Raw genomic sequence first — 18667 nt, 5'->3', positions numbered from 1 at the left:
TGTATTGTACATCAACCATGTACTCATCAATTCAATGCAATAATTTTGGTTAATGTTTTACATCATCCATATTCAGCAATTCTTCTCATTACTTGTAACTTATGTCTTTGAATACTTTTAGCCCTTTCCATCTCGACCAGTATAAGTTTAAATTAAAAGTCATTGTCGCAAAGGTGTTTTTTTTATTATAACATTTTTTTCACCTCAAATGCATAATTTATTTGATATCATTTCTCACCCTTAAAGCATGACTCATTTGATATTGTTTTCCTGCCCTGAAGGTATAATTCATTTGATACCATTCCCCTCCCTGAAGGCATATTTCATTTAATATCATTTTCCCTCCCTATAGGCATCATTTCCCGCATTGAAGGCATAATTCATTTGATATCATTGCTCATTCGAAACACATTCAATAATCTATACAATAGTCCATCTTTGCCGCCAATTTACCTACTTTTATTATTTTTAGATTCCATTGTTGTGGTCGATTATAATTTATATATTGATTACTGTCATTATGATCGTTCACATTACGTGTTGGTCACCGCCATTGCGATTGATCACAGTTATTCACAAGTTTTGTCGTTCCAGCAGATGACGATTAAATTCGGGTTACCGCCATTGCAGTCGAACATAATTATCTATTACTAGTTTCGTTGTTATAATCATTCATAATTTTATCTTTTCTTATCGTTTTGATGCGTTGATGTAAAAAATAATTTTTTTAAAATAAAAAAACATTATTTTGATGCATTTCCAAACGAAAAATATTTTGAAAAGCAATCATTATCACACTACCAAACACCCCCTAACCCATAAACATTAAAAATCAAACAATCCCATAAAAACTCATACAAAACCAAATTCATAAATAATAGTAATCATTACTCTCTCAAACATTATTACATCAATAATACATACAAATAAATCACAATTTATTAAAATTTATTAATAATTTATTTAGATTCCCTAGGACTCATTCATGATCGACCCCAAGGCTTTTTTCTTCCCCTAATCTATCTCAATTTTCACAACAACCAATCATTACATATCCCTTAACTAAAAACACCATAATCAAGCATTTTTTCAAATTAAATTTCAAGAATCCTAAATCAATATGCACTACAAGTTCAAATATAATTAAATACAATAACGAAATTCATCTCAAAACAAAATTCATCTCAAATCATCATCCTCGTACCAATACACATTAATTACATATAATTTATAAACATTGAGATCAATTAAACCAATATCCTTTTTCTCTCTAATTTGGCAGGTCCTTAACTCTCCATGACACCAAGTTTTTCTTTTCATCTCTCTATAATTTCACATTCATCACAACTCATTTCACACCAATTAACAAATTTAAAACTAATTTTGCAATTCCCTTAATTTTTTACTAAGAACCATAACTTGAAAGATTTGGGAATTTCATTTAAAATTGCTTAAAATCTTAATCAATTATAAAACTCATAGTAAAGAATACATTAATAATCAATTTTAGTGTCAAAACAACTTCCTTGCAAGCTTTAGCTTCCAACTCCTTTCTTCTTCAATTCATTTGTTTCTTTTTCTCCATAGCCGAAACTACTTCTCTCTCTTCTCTTCCCAACCAAATTTGCGGCCTCAAGGTAGTTTCTTTCTTATTGTAATCTCATTTTCCATCTCACTGGCCAATTTCCCAAAGAAAAACCAAGAACAAGAAGAAGAAGAAATAAGCTAGGGTCTCTCCCCCTTTAATTCCAGCTGCACGTAAGTTTACGAAGGAGGAATAAGAAATTTTTATCTTATTTATAATTTTACCATTACTAATGGTCCACGTGTTAATTTTTGATATTTTCTCTTGGTGACCGGTAAATTTATATGGACTTTCTAAATACTGAATGACGTGAAATTCTAACTCTAAGATAGAACAATACGTTAGAAGATATTTTGAGAAATTTCAGCCTAATCTAACAATTGAATTAAAAGTTATCCTTGATAACATAAAACTGAACAAATTTACACTAAAATATGAATTTGCTTATTCAACATTTCCTTAATCATATCATTTTTCATAATGTTTATTTACTTGAATTGTTAAGATTTTCAAACTAATTCATTGAAAACTTTCATCATCTTTTGATTAAAAACTGCAAGATTGTACGCGGGGCTTATACTAGCGGTTATAGTTACTTATGCATAAAATCATACATTAATTTATTTGAAATTTCAAAATATATTTCTAAATAATTTCACCCCAAATTTACAAAAATCTTGCCTTTACAATAAATATTTTACACGAATTTATCACTAATACTAATTAACATTTTACATATTAATTTTATTATTTTATTTCATCATAAATTTAAGTTAACTCACCAGGGATGTTCATCCTATACAACAATAATTCTTCCTCTTCATTTACCATTTTTTAATGGAGGATTACCCTTTCAACACCGGTTTACCGATTTTCTAGACCGGGCTTTACACGTATATTGTTGGACCTGAAGAAAAAATTAAATCAAGTTAAAATTATCAATAACTTGATTTAATTTTTTTTATTATCACATATCGAATGTGTGTAATAAAATCTGAATTTAATGTGAATAAATAAAACTGAAACTCTTAAAAGTTTGAGAAAGGAAACTGAAGAGGAATTCAACAAGATGGGAGCTGATTATTATTATTTATTATCTATAATAGTTTTTCAGCCATGTTTGTTTTTATATTTTAAAAGTATTTTTTAAAAAAATAATTTTTTTTATTTTTTTTCTTATTTCAAATTAATATTTTTTTGGTATTTTCAGATTATTTTGATGTGTTGATATCAAAAATAATTTTTTAAAAATAAAAAAATATTATTTTAATATATTTCTAAATAAAAAATATTTTTAAAAAACAATCACAACCACATTTTCAATTCAATGCATGTTAAAGACAGAGGATTAGAAAAGTAAAAGATTAGGATCGAAACACCTCTGCAGAATCGAAGATCAAAATTTAATATTATTTTGGCAGCAAGCAAGCAAGCACAGTCAAGAAATACACTTATAATTTAATATGCATAATAATAATAATAATAATAATAGTAAAATGGGTAGAATTTAGTCACCTACACTTGTTAAAGAAATACTAAGATGCACGACTGCCAGCTGACAAAATCCGTAAGGTGCTTGGGGGCCAAGAAAAGGAGGGACGTGGGAATATGATACGCGCGAACTGACTTTTCACGGACCAATCATTTTGGTTCTTTTCATGGAGATAATTTAGGTCTCTCAAATTTTAAATATTATTTTTTTATTTTTTTATACATTGAACCCTTGTCATGGTTGCATTTGTGTGATGGGCAAGTAAGCATGTTTTCGGCACATTTTCTTTCTCCTTTGACGAACAAAATTTTAGTATTAAATGGGCCTTAAGAGAAAAGCTTTAGCTTGGGTATATATTGTTTTTTAAAATGATTTTTATTTAAAAATATATTAAATTATTATTTTTTAAAAAAATATTTTTAAAATCAGTATATTAAAATAATTTAAAATTACTAAAAAAATTAATTTAAAATATAAAAAAATTTAAAATTTTTAAAAGAGTGTTTTTAAAAGTACTTGTCTTGTCTCGTGTTGTGCCGATTCTGCTGAACCCACTTCTAAGGCCTTTTATAAAAGCCCTAGCTAGCGTTATTTTTACTACCATAAGAACAATTACGCACCAGCAACAGCCAGTAGTTGCCTTCCAAACACCTCCCCTGCATTTCCCTCTCTCAAACACCTGAACTGCGTGCGTTACTGATTCAACAATGGAGGAGACCGACGCTTCTGCTCCCGCTGAGAAAACCACAAGCAAGAAGTAAGTCTCTCGCTATATATCTCATTAATTTGTTATTGCTTAAAATTAATTTGTTAAGTGGATTTGATTGTGGTTTGTGCATGTTAACATTGTTGTAGTGCGCTGAAGAAGGAATTGAAGAATAAGAAGAAAGAGGAAGAGAGACGCCTTAAAGAGGAAGACAAAGCTAGACAGGTCTCCTTCCTTTTCTTTTCGTTTTTTTTAGTGCTATCTTTATTCTTTTTCTTTTTAGGTTTTAAATTATGACTAAATCACAGCCCGTTTGGAAACTATGGAATTGTGGAGCGTTGATTTCAATTCTAAGCTACTTACTCAATTCTCATGTTTGGAAACCATCAATGACAAGGGATGGATTGGATTCTAGACTAGTTATAAGGGAAAGCTGGCACTTTGCAGTCTTCAAGATTTCTTTCCTTCTAAGATGCTTCAGAGTAGACTTGCAACAGTGACAAAATCTTGATGAAAAAGTTTTGCTTTCAATGCATGCGGGTTTTTGTGTGTGTGTGTGTGTGTGTGTGTGTGTGTGTGTGTTTGTCAATGGAGATGACCTATATTTTTATTCACCAAATCTTTTTATTATTGCCTGCTCATATCTAGATGAAATTGGCTTGCCTATATTTACTAGGAATAGTAAATGAATGGCAAGAGAACAATTGTAGACCAATTGATTGTGGATTGTGTGTGTTATTCTCATGTTTTCCATGCCATCGCAAATCACATCCAAAGGGGTGCGATTTGCTTGATAATTGAACCTCATAAATTTTTATCCCAAAGCACCCCTTTTCTTTCTCTGAGATTTTCTACTCTACTCTTAAGCTTTCTTTGTTTTTTTCTCTCTCCTGGGTTCCTGCACACTGATCAGAAATTTTGTTCTCTTCAGCCTTCACAGCTGTTCTTCATGTAATATGCTCCTCTTATTGCCTAAGGAATTTTCCTTTACAATCATATAAAACAAAAAAGTTATCTTCCCTTTTTTTTTTTTAATTTGAACATTTATGATTATTTATGTTAAGTGCATTTCTGTTTTATTGTGTCTTTTAACAATGTTACTCCATTTTGAAGGCTGCTGCCAAGGCCAGCACCCAGGTTCAGAAATCTGCAGCGGCAGCTGATGATGAAGATATGGACCCCACGGTATAACTTTTTTATTCTTGTTTTATCTTGTCTGCACTTGATGAGTACAAAAAACAGAAGTTTTGTTAAGGTTTGGTTTTTGAGTTTGGTTTTTTGTTTTGATTTATGTTAACAGCAATACTATGAGAATAGGTTGAAATATCTCGATGCTCAGAAGGCAGAAGGGAAAAATATGTACCCTCATAAGTTTTTTGTTACACTGACCATCCCTGAATATATTGACAAGTATGGGGGGTTAAGCAATGGAGAGCATCTTGAGGATGTTTCTGTGTCTTTGGCTGGTAACTTTGAACATAGGCACTTTTATTCTATTGTTTTATGTAATTGGCTGTTGTCATGTTCCATTTTGATGAACTTTATTTTTGTTTTCTACTAGGTCGAATAATGAGCAAAAGATCTTCCTCTTCAAAGCTGTTCTTTTATGATCTGCATGGTCTTGGTACTAAGGTCCAAGTGATGGCTGATGCAAGGTATATTAGATTTTTTCCATATGTTCATCACTTCAAACTCGTTTATGCTCAGTTTGTTGCATTTCATCCTGGTCATGGGCAACAAATCCTTCATTTTGGATTCCTTTGTTGAAAGTGGTAAAACATATTCCATTTTTTGTTGTTCAATCCAATAACTTATTATGTAACAGCGACTATTTTCATCTTTAAGAGCACCTTCACCTTTTGAAACTCACATTCTCTATGTTAATTTTAGCTGCTTTATGTGGATAGTGCTAAGTTAGAAGTAAACAATATGATCTCGTTTACTTAGATGGATCATTGTGATCTTCCTTGTGCTTTATGATTATATTTATATTCCAGTAGTTTATATGCATGCTCATATCAATTGATAGATTGATTAAATTATCTATTGTCTCTCCTTCTCCTTCCAGATATATTGGATTGATTTGTTGCATGCTATTGTGTCTCCCAACCCCATTCTTCCTTTTTACTCCTTTCTTTGCTTCTTTTATATTTCAAATGGATAATTTTTCTTTTCTGTAATTTCAGCAAGTCAGGCCTTGATGAAGCGGAGTTTTCTAAGCTCCATTCAAGTGTGAAGCGTGGTGATATTGTTGGTGTCACTGGATTTCCAGGTTTGGTGTGGTACAAGTGTTGGTTAATATGCTTAACTTTGAATTTATCTTATATTTTTAACTAATAATATGTTCAACAAAGAAATAACTAAACAAGAGTCTTAGTTCACCTTCAATATTTGTACTATCAAACAAAATATTTCATTCCCAATTCTTTTCTTTGTCCTGACCTAATTGCAACTGAAGGCCACCAATGACTATTGAACTTTGTATTGAGGTGTTCATAGGAGATGCAAATCTCCCTAGCAACAAATATTGTATTGAAAACTTGGGGTGATTGATTCTCCTCTGAGATTGAGTAATCATGAGTTCAACTTGTGTTGAACTGGACCTCATTTGTTGTACATAATGTTTAAGCCCTCTCCCTCCAATTCTGTGTGTGTATGTGCATGCGTGCATGTGCTCGTGTATCCATGAATATGCATACTTGTAGAAAGCATATATAGAATTAGTTGAGAAAAGTACGCAAGACCTAGTTTGGAGAAATTACTCGTCAACTTCCATGATGGCCATGTTCACAAGACTGGACTGCTGTTTGAAGCATATCTCTATATTCTGTGCTGGCTAAGAAATGCAACTTGTGTATAGTGAGGTGAGAATGGAGAGCTACACTTATATTCTCCAGGACATATTTTTGAAACATTTGAGATATTGATGTTGAAGAATTCTAGGTGAATTTTATAACAATTGAACTGATCAATAACTCCGTTTTATAGAAGTGTAATAAAAAGTTCTCTCTGTATGTGGCAAGTATACCTTTGTTGTGTGCATGCTTGCACATGGGCATTCATTTGTATGTTTCTATCAATGTGTCAGCAGAATAATTAAAGACATGATCCAACCAAACAACACTTGAGAGGAAAGCATCTTTTTTATTTTTTCCTGGTTGGACTGTTTTGATTATTATGTTGAGGCATTTGCAAAATATTGCTCCCTTCTGTTTTATTCAAAGTCAGATTGAATGAGTAATGTTTTCTGGAGGCATCTTGCTATGGATGCTATGCTATAACTGTAATCTTGTCATTTTTTTTCAATCTTAAATATAGATTCTGCTAGGAATTCATCCTTTTAATTATGTTAGTTTTGCCTTTTTTATTTGTTACTTTTTTCTTTTTTATAATTCAGGAAAAACCAAAAGGGGAGAGTTGAGCATCTTTCCAACATCTTTTACGGTTTTATCTCATTGTTTGCACATGATGCCGAGGCAGAAAGCTGGCCCTGGCTCAGATGCTTGTGTGAAGGTTAGAAACTTTTATTGTTACTCTACTGCCTCAGGCTGAAATTATATTATGATGGAATTGTGTCCTTGTTCTACAGAAATCTGAGGTTTGGGCCCCGGGAACAGTCAGGAACCCTGAGGCATATATTTTAAAAGATCAGGTATTTAGCCAAAAGAAATCAAGTCTTTTTGAAAGATCAGGTCTCTTTTCTTCTCAATTCTTTGTTAACTCATTTTTTGGATGGACGACTTTCTAAACAAGACCAGTTTGCTGTGCCTGTCAATTACATTTACTATTTGAGTGGTTGAATTAGTTTTGTTGTCTATGTTACTGTCAGACTGGATGAATTTGCCTAGAAAGGATAATGGATGAAGCTGACCTTCTGGCTAAGATTTTTAGCTTGATATAGTTGGATTAGCCTTACTAGTAATGATGTTAGCTAAGTTGCATGACTTGCTGTCTTGTAATACTTGAATAGCAGATTACCAACTCAAAATAGTCATGCAATTGAAACTATGATAGTGTTTTCTTTTGTGAATAATGCAATAAAACCATTATATTATCTTTGAGCTGGGTGACTGTTGAACTTGTAAATTTTTTGTGTCTTGATTTATTCTCTGTTGACTTAGAATGATACTTGGGGAAACTGATAAGATCACACTTTCCATTCTTTCTAGCACAAGAATAGCCTCCATGATGGGTCTCTGACAATTTCCAGTGTCCCTTTGGAGCAGTCATTTATTTGTTTTATTGTTTTGTTTTAGGAAACACGTTATCGCCAACGATATCTAGATCTAATGTTGAATTTGGAGGTTCAACAAATATTCAAGACCAGATCTAAAATCATTAAATATGTGAAGAGCTTTCTTGACAATCTTGATTTCTTGGAGGTCAGTCATCTATTTTGCTGTTCTGCAAGCCTCTACCTGTAATGCTTTCCTCATATGTAACTATTTATTTCTTGCTGATTTTTTCAACTTTTGTGCTCAGGTTGAAACACCAATGATGAATATGATTGCTGGCGGAGCTGCTGCCCGTCCATTTGTAACCCATCATAATGACCTGAACATGAAACTGTACATGCGCATTGCACCCGAACTCTTTCTTAAAGAGTTAGTTGTTGGTGGACTCGACCGTGTTTATGAAATCGGAAAACAATTTAGGAATGAGGGTATTGATTTGACACATAATCCAGAGTTCACAACTTGTGAGTTCTATATGGCTTATGCTGATTACAATGACTTGATGGAACTCACTGAGAAAATGTTGAGCGGTAAGAGTGAATATTTGGGATCTGCAAAATTCGTTTTTACATTGTTTTTATTTTTTTAATTTTACTGAAATACTTGTATTTTTAAAATAGGCATGGTCAAGGAACTTACAGGTGGCTACAAAATTAAATATCATGCCAACGGGCTTGACAAGGATCCAATTGAGATTGACTTTACACCTCCTTTTAGGTCTGTTAGATATTGTTGCTTTTCATCTATAGGATAGTTTTAACTTTTGACTTTATCTGTGGATGATTGAATTAACAGTTTTTTAACTGTTGCAGACGAATTGACATGATTGAGGAGTTGGAGAAGATGGCCAACCTCAATATACCGAAGGACTTTTCAAGTGATGAAGCTACCAAATATCTTGTAGCTGCATGTGAGAGGTTTGAGGTCAAGTGCCCCCCTCCTCAAACGACAACTCGTTTGCTGGATAAAGTAATGCTTCTTCCCCATCTCTTTCTTTAGTTGACTGTTGTAAAATTGTATGGCGTTGAATGAGAAAAAGGATCTCTCCTTGTATCCTAGGGTGTGTACCATAGAAAGACTTTTTCACAATTAAGTAGATGAGTCAGCCTTGTGCATGAAACAAGGTCTATGGTCTGCTGAGAAAATCTTTAATCATGAAAGGAAACATTAGAAAGTATTTCATTCAATTTGTTTTCTCATTTGTTTTTTCATGTGTTCTGCATTCGTTGGGGATGAATGGTGGGAATTTCTATGGTTTGGGGTTTTGAACACCAAAATCTAACAGAAGCCTTTGATATTCATTTACACATAATTCATTGTTTGAAACAAAATTACACTTCGATGCATACTTTTTACATATAGAGATGAAGTAATGACTGATCATGGAGCGTGCTGTACTGATTTTGAGTTAATGTTGAGGTCAAAAGCTGAGTTGTTTTAAGCATTAAAAAAGGACCAAGCAACTGTTCAAGGTTCATGTTATTGTACTTTTTCTGTCTGCAGCTGGTGGGGCATTTTCTAGAAGAGACTTGTGTAAACCCTGCCTTCATCATTAACCAACCTGAGATTATGAGTCCTTTGGCAAAGTGGCATAGATCGAAACCAGGCTTGACCGAACGCTTTGAATTGTTTGTCAACAAGCATGAGGTGTTTTTCTCAGTTGCATCATTCATACTTTTCGTTCCCCTTCAATTCATCTGCCTACTTATACTTCGATTTGCGCCTCTTATATTGTTTGATATTCTGTGACTGCTCAGCTTTGCAATGCATACACTGAATTGAATGACCCTGTTGTACAACGCGAAAGATTTGAGTCACAACTCAAGGTAACCCACATCATTTTGCAGTTTGCAATGTCAGTCTAATGACTGGAAATTATACCTAAAGGCAATTCGTTTCCGAATTTCAGGATCGACAATCAGGTGATGATGAAGCAATGGCTTTCGACGAAACATTCTGTACGGCACTTGAATATGGATTGCCTCCTACTGGTGGATGGGGAATGGGTATTGATCGGTTAGCTATGTTGTTAACTGATTCACAGAACATAAAGGTTTGTGCCAAATCACCTCTTCATATTTTATTTTATTTGCGTGTCCACATGTTTGCTTGCCAATGCTGCCACACTCACTACCATGTCAGCACGGGGATTTAATTTTCATCTATCACTCATATTTCTGCTTGCTTTTTGGGGGCAGGAGGTGCTTCTCTTCCCTGCCATGAAGCCTCAGGATGAACCGTCTGCTAAAGGTACTTCTCATCCTGACTCCTGAATCCTACTAATGCTTTCTTTAATTCCTCTTGCATTGCCACCTCCCCTTTCTTCTCACCATCATAGGATATTTTGGCTGTATTTAGCTAGATGCGACTGCATTCTTATTTTTTGTAATTACCCTAAGCACCTACAGGGATAGAGGTTACACAAAAAGATGCATAGTTCAATCCACTTGTAGACTAGAGATGCATGTTTCACCAACTCAGTTTTACTTGGTGCTTATCATTTGCCATTTAATACTTGTTTTTTGTTACCGCAGCTACTTAGGCTGTCTGAAATTCTGAGATCTGGAGCATGAACCTTCTGTCAGTTATAGAGGTGGCTGTGTTGTCACCTTCAGGATTTTTTTCCCCACCCGACTGATAATTATTTGAAATTTATCTTTGGACTCTTAACGTAGAAGGGCTTGAAATGGTATTCGATGAGTTCATTAAATATATAAGATGTGCTTTTGTTACAGTTCTTGACTATGAGTTGCATCATTCGGAGATTGATTTTTTTAGTTTTATTATTATAAAAAAGCATTAAAAGAGTTACACTGATGTGGGCCACTTTGTCTTGTGTCGCTTTATGATCTTGTTAGTGTGGAAATACCATTTATATGATAAACAGTGAATCACCTCAAAACTATTTTTTTCAGCTTTCACATCCTTGAATCTTTCTTTTATTTGATTATGTCTTTCTTTTTTATCAGGTATTTTTGCTTTCTATTTAACAATTCTTGTCTGGTCTTACAATTATGTCTTTCTTTTTTATCAGCATTAAAAGTTGTGTTGTGTTTTTGATTTATTTAATTTCACCATTTAACAACTGAATTTTTTTTTAATTCTTCTTTTAATATTATATTATTTTAAAAATTATACTTCATAATTATTTTTTATTCTTTTTTTATTATGTTATATAATGATCTTATGGGTTTAGCGGTTTTTTTTTCATGATTTCAAACTTCAACATAGATTAGTTGGAAGTGGAGTTTTATAAAAAATTTTATTTGTGTTTTATAAATTTATAATGATCTCATGACTCAGGTCGTGAGTTTAATAGGTTAACCTATTGTTTTTTTTATTGATTTCATCATTCAACATTGTGTTAGTTAAAAATTAGGTTTTGTATTTTTTATTTATTTACATGCTATTGTGTTATCTTGATCTCATAACCCGATGAGGTTGGTAAGTTGATTGAGGTTGACTTTGTATGTTTTTCTTGGTCCTTTTTAATCGAATATTTTTTAATGGGGTTTTATAATTTTTTTTCAATTTTTTTCTATATGATTATTTCAATTTCATAACTTGAATTGCAAGTTTAGAAGACCTGAGTTGAGTTGACTGAGTTTATTTTTTTGTCATTTTCTAATTGATTATTTATTTTTAATTTTACTCTCCAACAATTCAATCTTCTGTTTCTTCTTCTTCTTCTTCTTCTTCTTAATCTTTTAATAATATGTTATTTTGGGGATTGAGTTTTATAATTTTATTTTCAATTTGTTTTTTGTTTTAGGTATCTTGGTCTAATGGATTTATTTTTATTTTTTTCTCAATTTCAATCTTTAACATTGAATATGTTAGAATTGAAATTTTATAATTTTTTTTATTTGCTTTTTATAAAATCATCTTGATTTCATGATAAAAAAGTTACAGGTTTAATATATTATCCTAATTGATTTGATTTATTTTTCGGGTTTTTTATTTTATTTTTAAATATTAGAATGGTTGGAAATTAGACTTTATAGGTTTTCTATTCTCTTTATAATTTTTAAGAAAGTGATTTTGGTCCCTATACTTAACAAATAGGCCTGAAAAATAAAATCCCATCATTTTATTGGAAAATATTTTGCAATCAAGTTACTATATGATCACTTTTATAGTGGCATCCGGTATAGGGTTAAAAAATAAGAGTGAATTAGTGCAAAAGTAATTATTACAAGGGCAATTTTTGAAGTGTAAAAGTTAATTTTTCATGGATGATTGGTTACACAAATGAAAAGGAGGTAATCGTTACAAGAGTAATTAGTACACGTGCTTGGTAGCAGTGTAAATGTTCAAAGATAAAAATATTTTAATATTTCTTAAATTTAATATTTTAAAAAAAATCAACAAATTACCTTATACAAATAAAACTCAAATCCTAATAAATACAATAAGACAATAGAAAAGGTTAGGTGGATAAAAACTTGTAAAAATCTCTCATTTGATCATTTCTTTTCCAAAATCAAAGACGTTTTTATTTTGCATTATCTATTTATTTACTCAAAAAATGCTTTTATTGATGAATATTATATCCCTCAATGAACATTATGTCCATTGATAATAATAACTCGGATAAATAAATAGATAATATATTTTGATACTATTTTGGTTAATAATTTTTAACTCATTTTGATTTGACTTGTGTGTTGATACATGAGGTTGTTGGGCATCTTATATTTGTTGAATTATTCCGAGAACCCAACTTCTTTTCTCGAGCCTCAATATTTCTCTGTATGCCCAGGTCTGGTGCTATATGGGCTAAAGCTTTTGAACCTTTCAGTTTTCATGTCCATGCTCTTCTTGTAATAGAAGTTTAACTATAGGCCTCACAAAAAAAAAAAAAAAAAAGCCTTCCCAGTGGACACAGAGCCAGATTTTCAAAGAAAAAATTTGGAAATATATTCTCATATCAAAAAGATTAAAAAACACTGAAAAAATATATAATTCAAAGAAAAAAATTAATTTTTTTCTTACATGTGGCCCCGCAGCTAAAACAAAAAAACAGGCAGTAAGTCCTCTAAGAAAAAAAATAGTAGCCCCTCCAGTTATCGGGCGGAGCAGCTAAGAAATCCGAGATTAATTTTAAGATTTTGTCTGATAAACTCTTGCGGCTATATATGGAGTGATTTTAGGGCAACGTTCTAAACGAGAGCAGATTTGGTATCTTGAGCAGTCCAAAGACTGTCTTTAGTGGGGTTTGGTAAGAAAATCCACAATTTTTAGACAGAATAATAGTAAATCAAATGCGCATGATCCATGATTTGAAACCAACGACTGTTATTTTGTACCTCTTTGGACTTACCAGCAGTGTTACTCCGGTAGCCACCTGATTTATTAAAGCACAAGATAACACTTTACGATGTGGATGATGATGTCGAGTGAGAAATTCTACAAGTTATTTATTGGGTTTATTTAAAAAAAAAGATAAATACAAAGAGAAAATAAAAAAATAGAACCTAGGAAGAATATTTTCATCTAAAATTTCAAACACTGAGAGCGACGCACATCATGAAAAAACAATCAACATTGGCGCTCCGATTCTCCATTCAAATTGTGAATTCCATTTTAGAACCAAATCTCATTCCATCATTCCCTCCAAGACCCATTTGCTGGCCATAAGATTATGACTTTCCCACTACGCCAAGTCCTCTCTTTCGCAGCAAGAAGAACAAGAACCTCAAGCACCAAAACCTCAAATCCAGCCACAAGTTGCAAAGCCACAAAACAAGCAGCAAGTCTTTCAATTTCAAACAAAAGAATAGATTTTGAATCGTGGGTTTTTCACTTCATGATCTAAATTCTTACCTTTATTTTGTTTCAGGCAGGGACAGAGCAAAGAATTTTAGTTTGTCGGAGTCAAATTACAGAAAAAAAATCTTAGAAGCGGTCAAATGTTTTTTTTTTTATTCTTAAGATTAAAAATCTAATTTATTAAAGGAGGTGGCCGAAAAAGATGTCTTTCCTTGCAGGGCCTCTGTCCCTGTCAGCCCCTCTTCCTTCGAGATCAAAACTTATAGATGCTTCAATGCGATTGATTCGCCAACAGTTGGATATTTATTAGCAGGCAGTAGAAGTGAACTTCTGTTTTTTAATTTCACCCTCTTTTAAAAAAAAGAAACTGATTTGTTATTAATTTAGGTCTAAAAGAGTTTAATTGTACAAAACAAAAAAATTAAGGATCAAATTAAAATTTTTAAAAAATCACTATTCCAATTTACAATGATGTATAAGAGAATGAATATAGTAAAACAACTTGCCCTTTTAGTTTCTTTTAATGTAGTTACTTAATTACATCATTATTTTATAACCTTTGTCCCTTCCTACAATGGATGTATCATGCTTTTTGAGTGGCCTTTTTAGTGTATATGTAGTCACTTAATTACATCAATTTTTTAATTTTTTTTATACTTTTGTCCCTTCCCAAAAATGGAAGTATATATCATGCTTTTTTATTCCCCCCTCCCCCGTTTTTTTTATTTTTTGGTAGAGGATCATGCAAGCAATTTTGTTAGTAGCAGCAAGATAGCAACATGTAACTGGTCCAAGAATAGGTGTTTTGAATGCATGAGGCTTCCCTGCTTTTCATTTATTGTTAAAGATAAAACAGGGAGTGTGGCCAAAAGGAGTGGACATCTGACATCAAAAGCAGGTGCTCATTTTGATGCCTTGCTCTATCACCTTCTATCTTTTCTTGTTATTATTTTATCATTCTAATCCACTTGTTTAATCCCATTTTTCTCATCCATTAAATTAAATTCGTTTTCGATATAATTCAAATAAGCTCTGTCTAGATTAATTCAAACGAATATATTAGAAGATAGATAATTTATAATAAATTTCTTGCAAATTAATTCGTGGGGTGTTTGGATATCCTCCTCCCGACAAAACATGCACAAAGAAAATCAAGTATAGAATCTTGAGGGGTAGCTTAATTGGCCAGATTTTAGGTTTGCTTTTCAATGGTCATGAGTTTGAGTCTTCTCAGTGTCACTAGAGGTTTATATGATCATTAAATTTAGAACCCGTAAGATTAGTCAAGAAGTATATAAATTACCCGGATATCCATATTAATAATAATAATAAAAAAATCAAACGCAGAAAACCGTATTGAAAACATAACTCATATGATATGACCATAACCAAACACAAAGCGAAAACATCCTGTGGACATGGAGCCATAACCAACTAGGTAGCTAGATGGGTATCGACTGGTTGCAAAATTATGGCCATCAAATGAGAAAAACAGAAGAAACTTGATCAATGACAAAGACAGGCAACGTGTAATATATAAAACCACTTGGCTAGTGGATCTTGTGCACTTTCCATGTTCTCCATTATTTCAAGCCATTGCAGCGCCTGCTGATTCAAAGCATCCGACCAAATACCATTTTGCAAGAAAGCCTTTACACTGCATTAAAGTCTAAAGGCTATATAGATACTGCTGAAGAACAAGTGTAGCTATGGTTTTTTTTCTCCCACCTGTATCATTTTATTCTTGAAACAAGCCATGCTCTTTTTCAAGAATCTGTATAATGAGAAAGGAGTAAAAACAAACTGCACCACCCAGAATAAAGCACTGGTGGACACAAATTGGTGGGTATAATCACTTGGAATCCCAAAGGAGATGCTTAGTTTCTCTAGTGGCAATAATTCGCGGTCTTTTCTCTTTAGTCTATTCTTCTGATGGTCATTTTTGTTTATATCCTCCTCCTTTTCTTTTCTATTTAATATTGGGAGGAAGCTTTCTTTGCTAGTGCCAAAACAATCAGGTGGGACAAATGGGATGGGGCTCTGGTGAAAATATTAATTTATATAGAAAAAGTTTTCCTAAAAAATAAAATTGTCATGAGTTGAAAGATGCTGGTCCAGCACGTTGCGGGTTTCAAAAGGAGGAGGAAAAAAGAGAGGCCATTTGCCTAGTCTTTCATGTCCTCATCTTGTATAGACTAATTGTATCTGACTGAACCAATGCACACCAAACTTTGGAAAATTATCTATTCATGCTTTATTTGTTGCATGTTTGGCAATGAAGCTTCACCTATTTTGTTTTTGTTAAAATTTAATTTAATTTATTTTAAATTAATTTGTTTTTAGTATTTTTAGATCGTTTTCATATACCGGTATCAAAAATAAATTTTAAAAATAAAAAAATATTATTTTAATACATTTCCAAATAAAAAAACACTATGAAAAACAACAATTACCACAGTATCAAACACTCCCCAACCTATCATGCAATCTCCTATTAAAAAAAGAAGATAACTTGCGTATCACTTGAAATACATAGATTTCATGAAAACCATGTATTTCATGGTATGGTTTGAGTTTGGAGCTCTCGGCTGCCTTCTCATGGCTTCGATTCATTCTCCTGAAAACCATGAATTAATGAAACAAAACACTATGAAATAGTTTTTCTAATAAGGTAAAACAAATGTCTTAGTTTATTTCTTAGAATTGGCTTCCTTCATTTTTCATCCATATAAAAACACCCCACAAAGGAATAAATTAGGCACCATATTAATCGTTTCTAAAAAAAAAAAAAAAAAAAAGTCGTAAAGATAAAAATTGTCTTCACCGATTTGGCCATGCAAAAGTGGCCGTCTTCAATGCCTAGTACTCCCACAGGAATGCCACCAGATCGTTGGTCGACTCCCATTTTGCCTTTCATTAATTCCTTTGCTTAGTTCATAAAAGTATAAACACAACCAGTCCAGAACCAAGGCCTCCTCTCTGTTATATTTTCAAGTTTCAATTTTGCCAGACGCATGGAGTGCCTGTAGGAATGATTTAAAGGTCAAACCCTACAAAGCTAGAGACCCACACTAGGTCATTCATTATTACACAGTTCTAATAATTACATGCCCTTTCAGCTCGATCGTTGACTTGTATCATTTGATCTTCAACAATTTTTCATCAGCATCAAGACGGGATAGTTTCTTTGTCATTTCAGTTAACATCACATCAATTTCATTGGTGATTGACGATATCAAAGAATAAATTATTTTTTTAAATATAAACATTAGACTACCGCATCATTATTTATAATAATATTATCCCCAAAAGCTATAATTTTCATCAAAACAATTATTTAATTGAAAAATCTCTACAATATTCTTTTAATTAATTGATTTAAAAAGACATTTTTTTTTATCAAAAATTAAAAAAAATATTAAAAAAAAAAGCCAAGAGTGCTTAGCCCAAGAAAAAGTTTAAGAGTGCATGTACGCCTATTTTTTTCCAATAAATGAAACACATGTCGTTCATACTAATTTATATATATATATATATATATATATATGAAAAATCATTTTCTAATTGATTTTTTAATAATTTGTAATGGCTAGAATATCAAGATTCAAGTTATTGAATCCTAAACATATCATTTTTTAACTTATTTTCACTTAAAAATATTTAAGAAACATTCTAAAACCCTCAACAAACTCATTCCAACAAAAAAAGAAGAGAGTATATTATCACTCTAAAAAACCAAAATTAAGTTGAATAAAAAACTTTGCAAATTCTGATTTATTTTTTAAGACAAAGAGAAACACCATCTTTTTTGAACCTTTCTCTCAAAAACGAATCTATTTACATAAAGATTAATGTTTTTAGTGGTCAAAATATGATCAACCAACTACTTTCTCTCCCCTCTTTTTTGTTTTAGTGACTATCTTTCCTCTTAAATTTTAGAGACCGAAACTTAAAATAAATAACTAGATTTTAGAATTGAAATGTGGAACTCTCAAAATTCAAGAACCAAAAATCAAAAAGTAAAAACTTCAAGGATCAAATTGTAGTTTATAACACCCCATAAATATTAAAAAAAAAAGGATTTTTTTTTGTTTTTGTATTAAATTTGATCCATATTGTTTTTCTTATTTACTTTATAAAACTCAATTTTATCGATCGAGCATCAATTTAGTTTTGTGATATATAGTTATTGAAATCATATGAATACACTATAACTTGTAAAATGTAACAAATTATGATGCTTAAAACCGTATTAACATAAAATGAAGAGATAAAATTGAAGAGATAAATTAAAGTTCGTATCCAGATGATTTAATATACACAAGACTGCTAAGTGCTGTTGAATTAATAGAAAAGAAACAGGAAAATACCAAAGTCTTTTACTAGTTCTATAATATAATATAATTATAAATAACATGCACGGTTGTTGTTTCCTTCCACGGGTGTTGCTTTTTGACTGTCCGCTATGATAGCATTTAATTTACACGATCAAGTTACTGATCAAACAAAGCAAATTCGAAATTGTCTTTGATGTCTTAGAACACACGCAAGTATAATATACAATCAATTGTCTCAAGACTAAATGAAATCTCTGATGAAGAGTGTTATGACGTGAGGCGTTGAAATGCAGAGCTGTGTCTTAAAAAAATAAGTAGTGTGTTTGAGTTAATTATAAATTAATTATTAGATGTGGTTCTCATTTAATATCATGATCACTAAAAAATATATGATCAATAAAAATTTGGATAAAAAGACTAGTTATGTAACGAGAAAACATATTACATCTAGTGCAATTAATATATGATAAACTGTATTGTTTAGTGATTTGTTAATCTAAAACATGTTTCTATTTGAGCGTATACATCTAGTGCAATTAA

The 18667-nt window shown here is 31.8% G+C and overlaps 1 protein-coding gene across 9 annotated transcripts in view; it reads left to right on the top strand.

The window, feature by feature from the left end:
* Positions 1-14819, top strand: part of LOC7488956 (lysine--tRNA ligase, cytoplasmic) — a 37091-nt gene extending 22272 nt beyond the window's left edge. For 2 of the 9 annotated variants that reach the window (XR_008057990.1, XM_052448860.1), the window contains one exon: positions 10612-10752. Coding sequence is in view for 6 of the 9 variants with exons in the window: in XM_052448856.1 (XP_052304816.1) it covers positions 3785-3834; positions 3933-4008; positions 4897-4968; positions 5084-5249; positions 5345-5438; positions 5970-6055; positions 7181-7296; positions 7373-7435; positions 8040-8165; positions 8266-8548; positions 8639-8735; positions 8831-8987; positions 9522-9665; positions 9776-9844; positions 9928-10071; positions 10217-10268; positions 14527-14753 (2022 nt within the window). In the remaining 3 variants the exon portion in view is untranslated. Of the gene's footprint in view, positions 1-3665; positions 3835-3932; positions 4009-4896; positions 4969-5083; positions 5250-5344; positions 5439-5969; positions 6056-7180; positions 7297-7372; positions 7436-8039; positions 8166-8265; positions 8549-8638; positions 8736-8830; positions 8988-9521; positions 9666-9775; positions 9845-9927; positions 10072-10216; positions 10269-10552; positions 10753-14526 lie in introns of those variants that run through there. The other 7 variants (XM_052448856.1, XM_024590463.2, XM_006372015.3 and 4 more) reach the window with 7 other exon arrangements.
* Positions 14820-18667: the final 3848 nt, after the last annotated feature.

The sequence above is a fragment of the Populus trichocarpa genome, chromosome 18, assembly GCF_000002775.5.
Source record: "Populus trichocarpa isolate Nisqually-1 chromosome 18, P.trichocarpa_v4.1, whole genome shotgun sequence".
NCBI classification, from domain to species: domain Eukaryota; kingdom Viridiplantae; phylum Streptophyta; class Magnoliopsida; order Malpighiales; family Salicaceae; genus Populus; species Populus trichocarpa.
The sequence above is the reverse complement of the archived record's forward strand: the minus strand, read 5'-3'. Positions and strand labels throughout refer to the sequence as shown.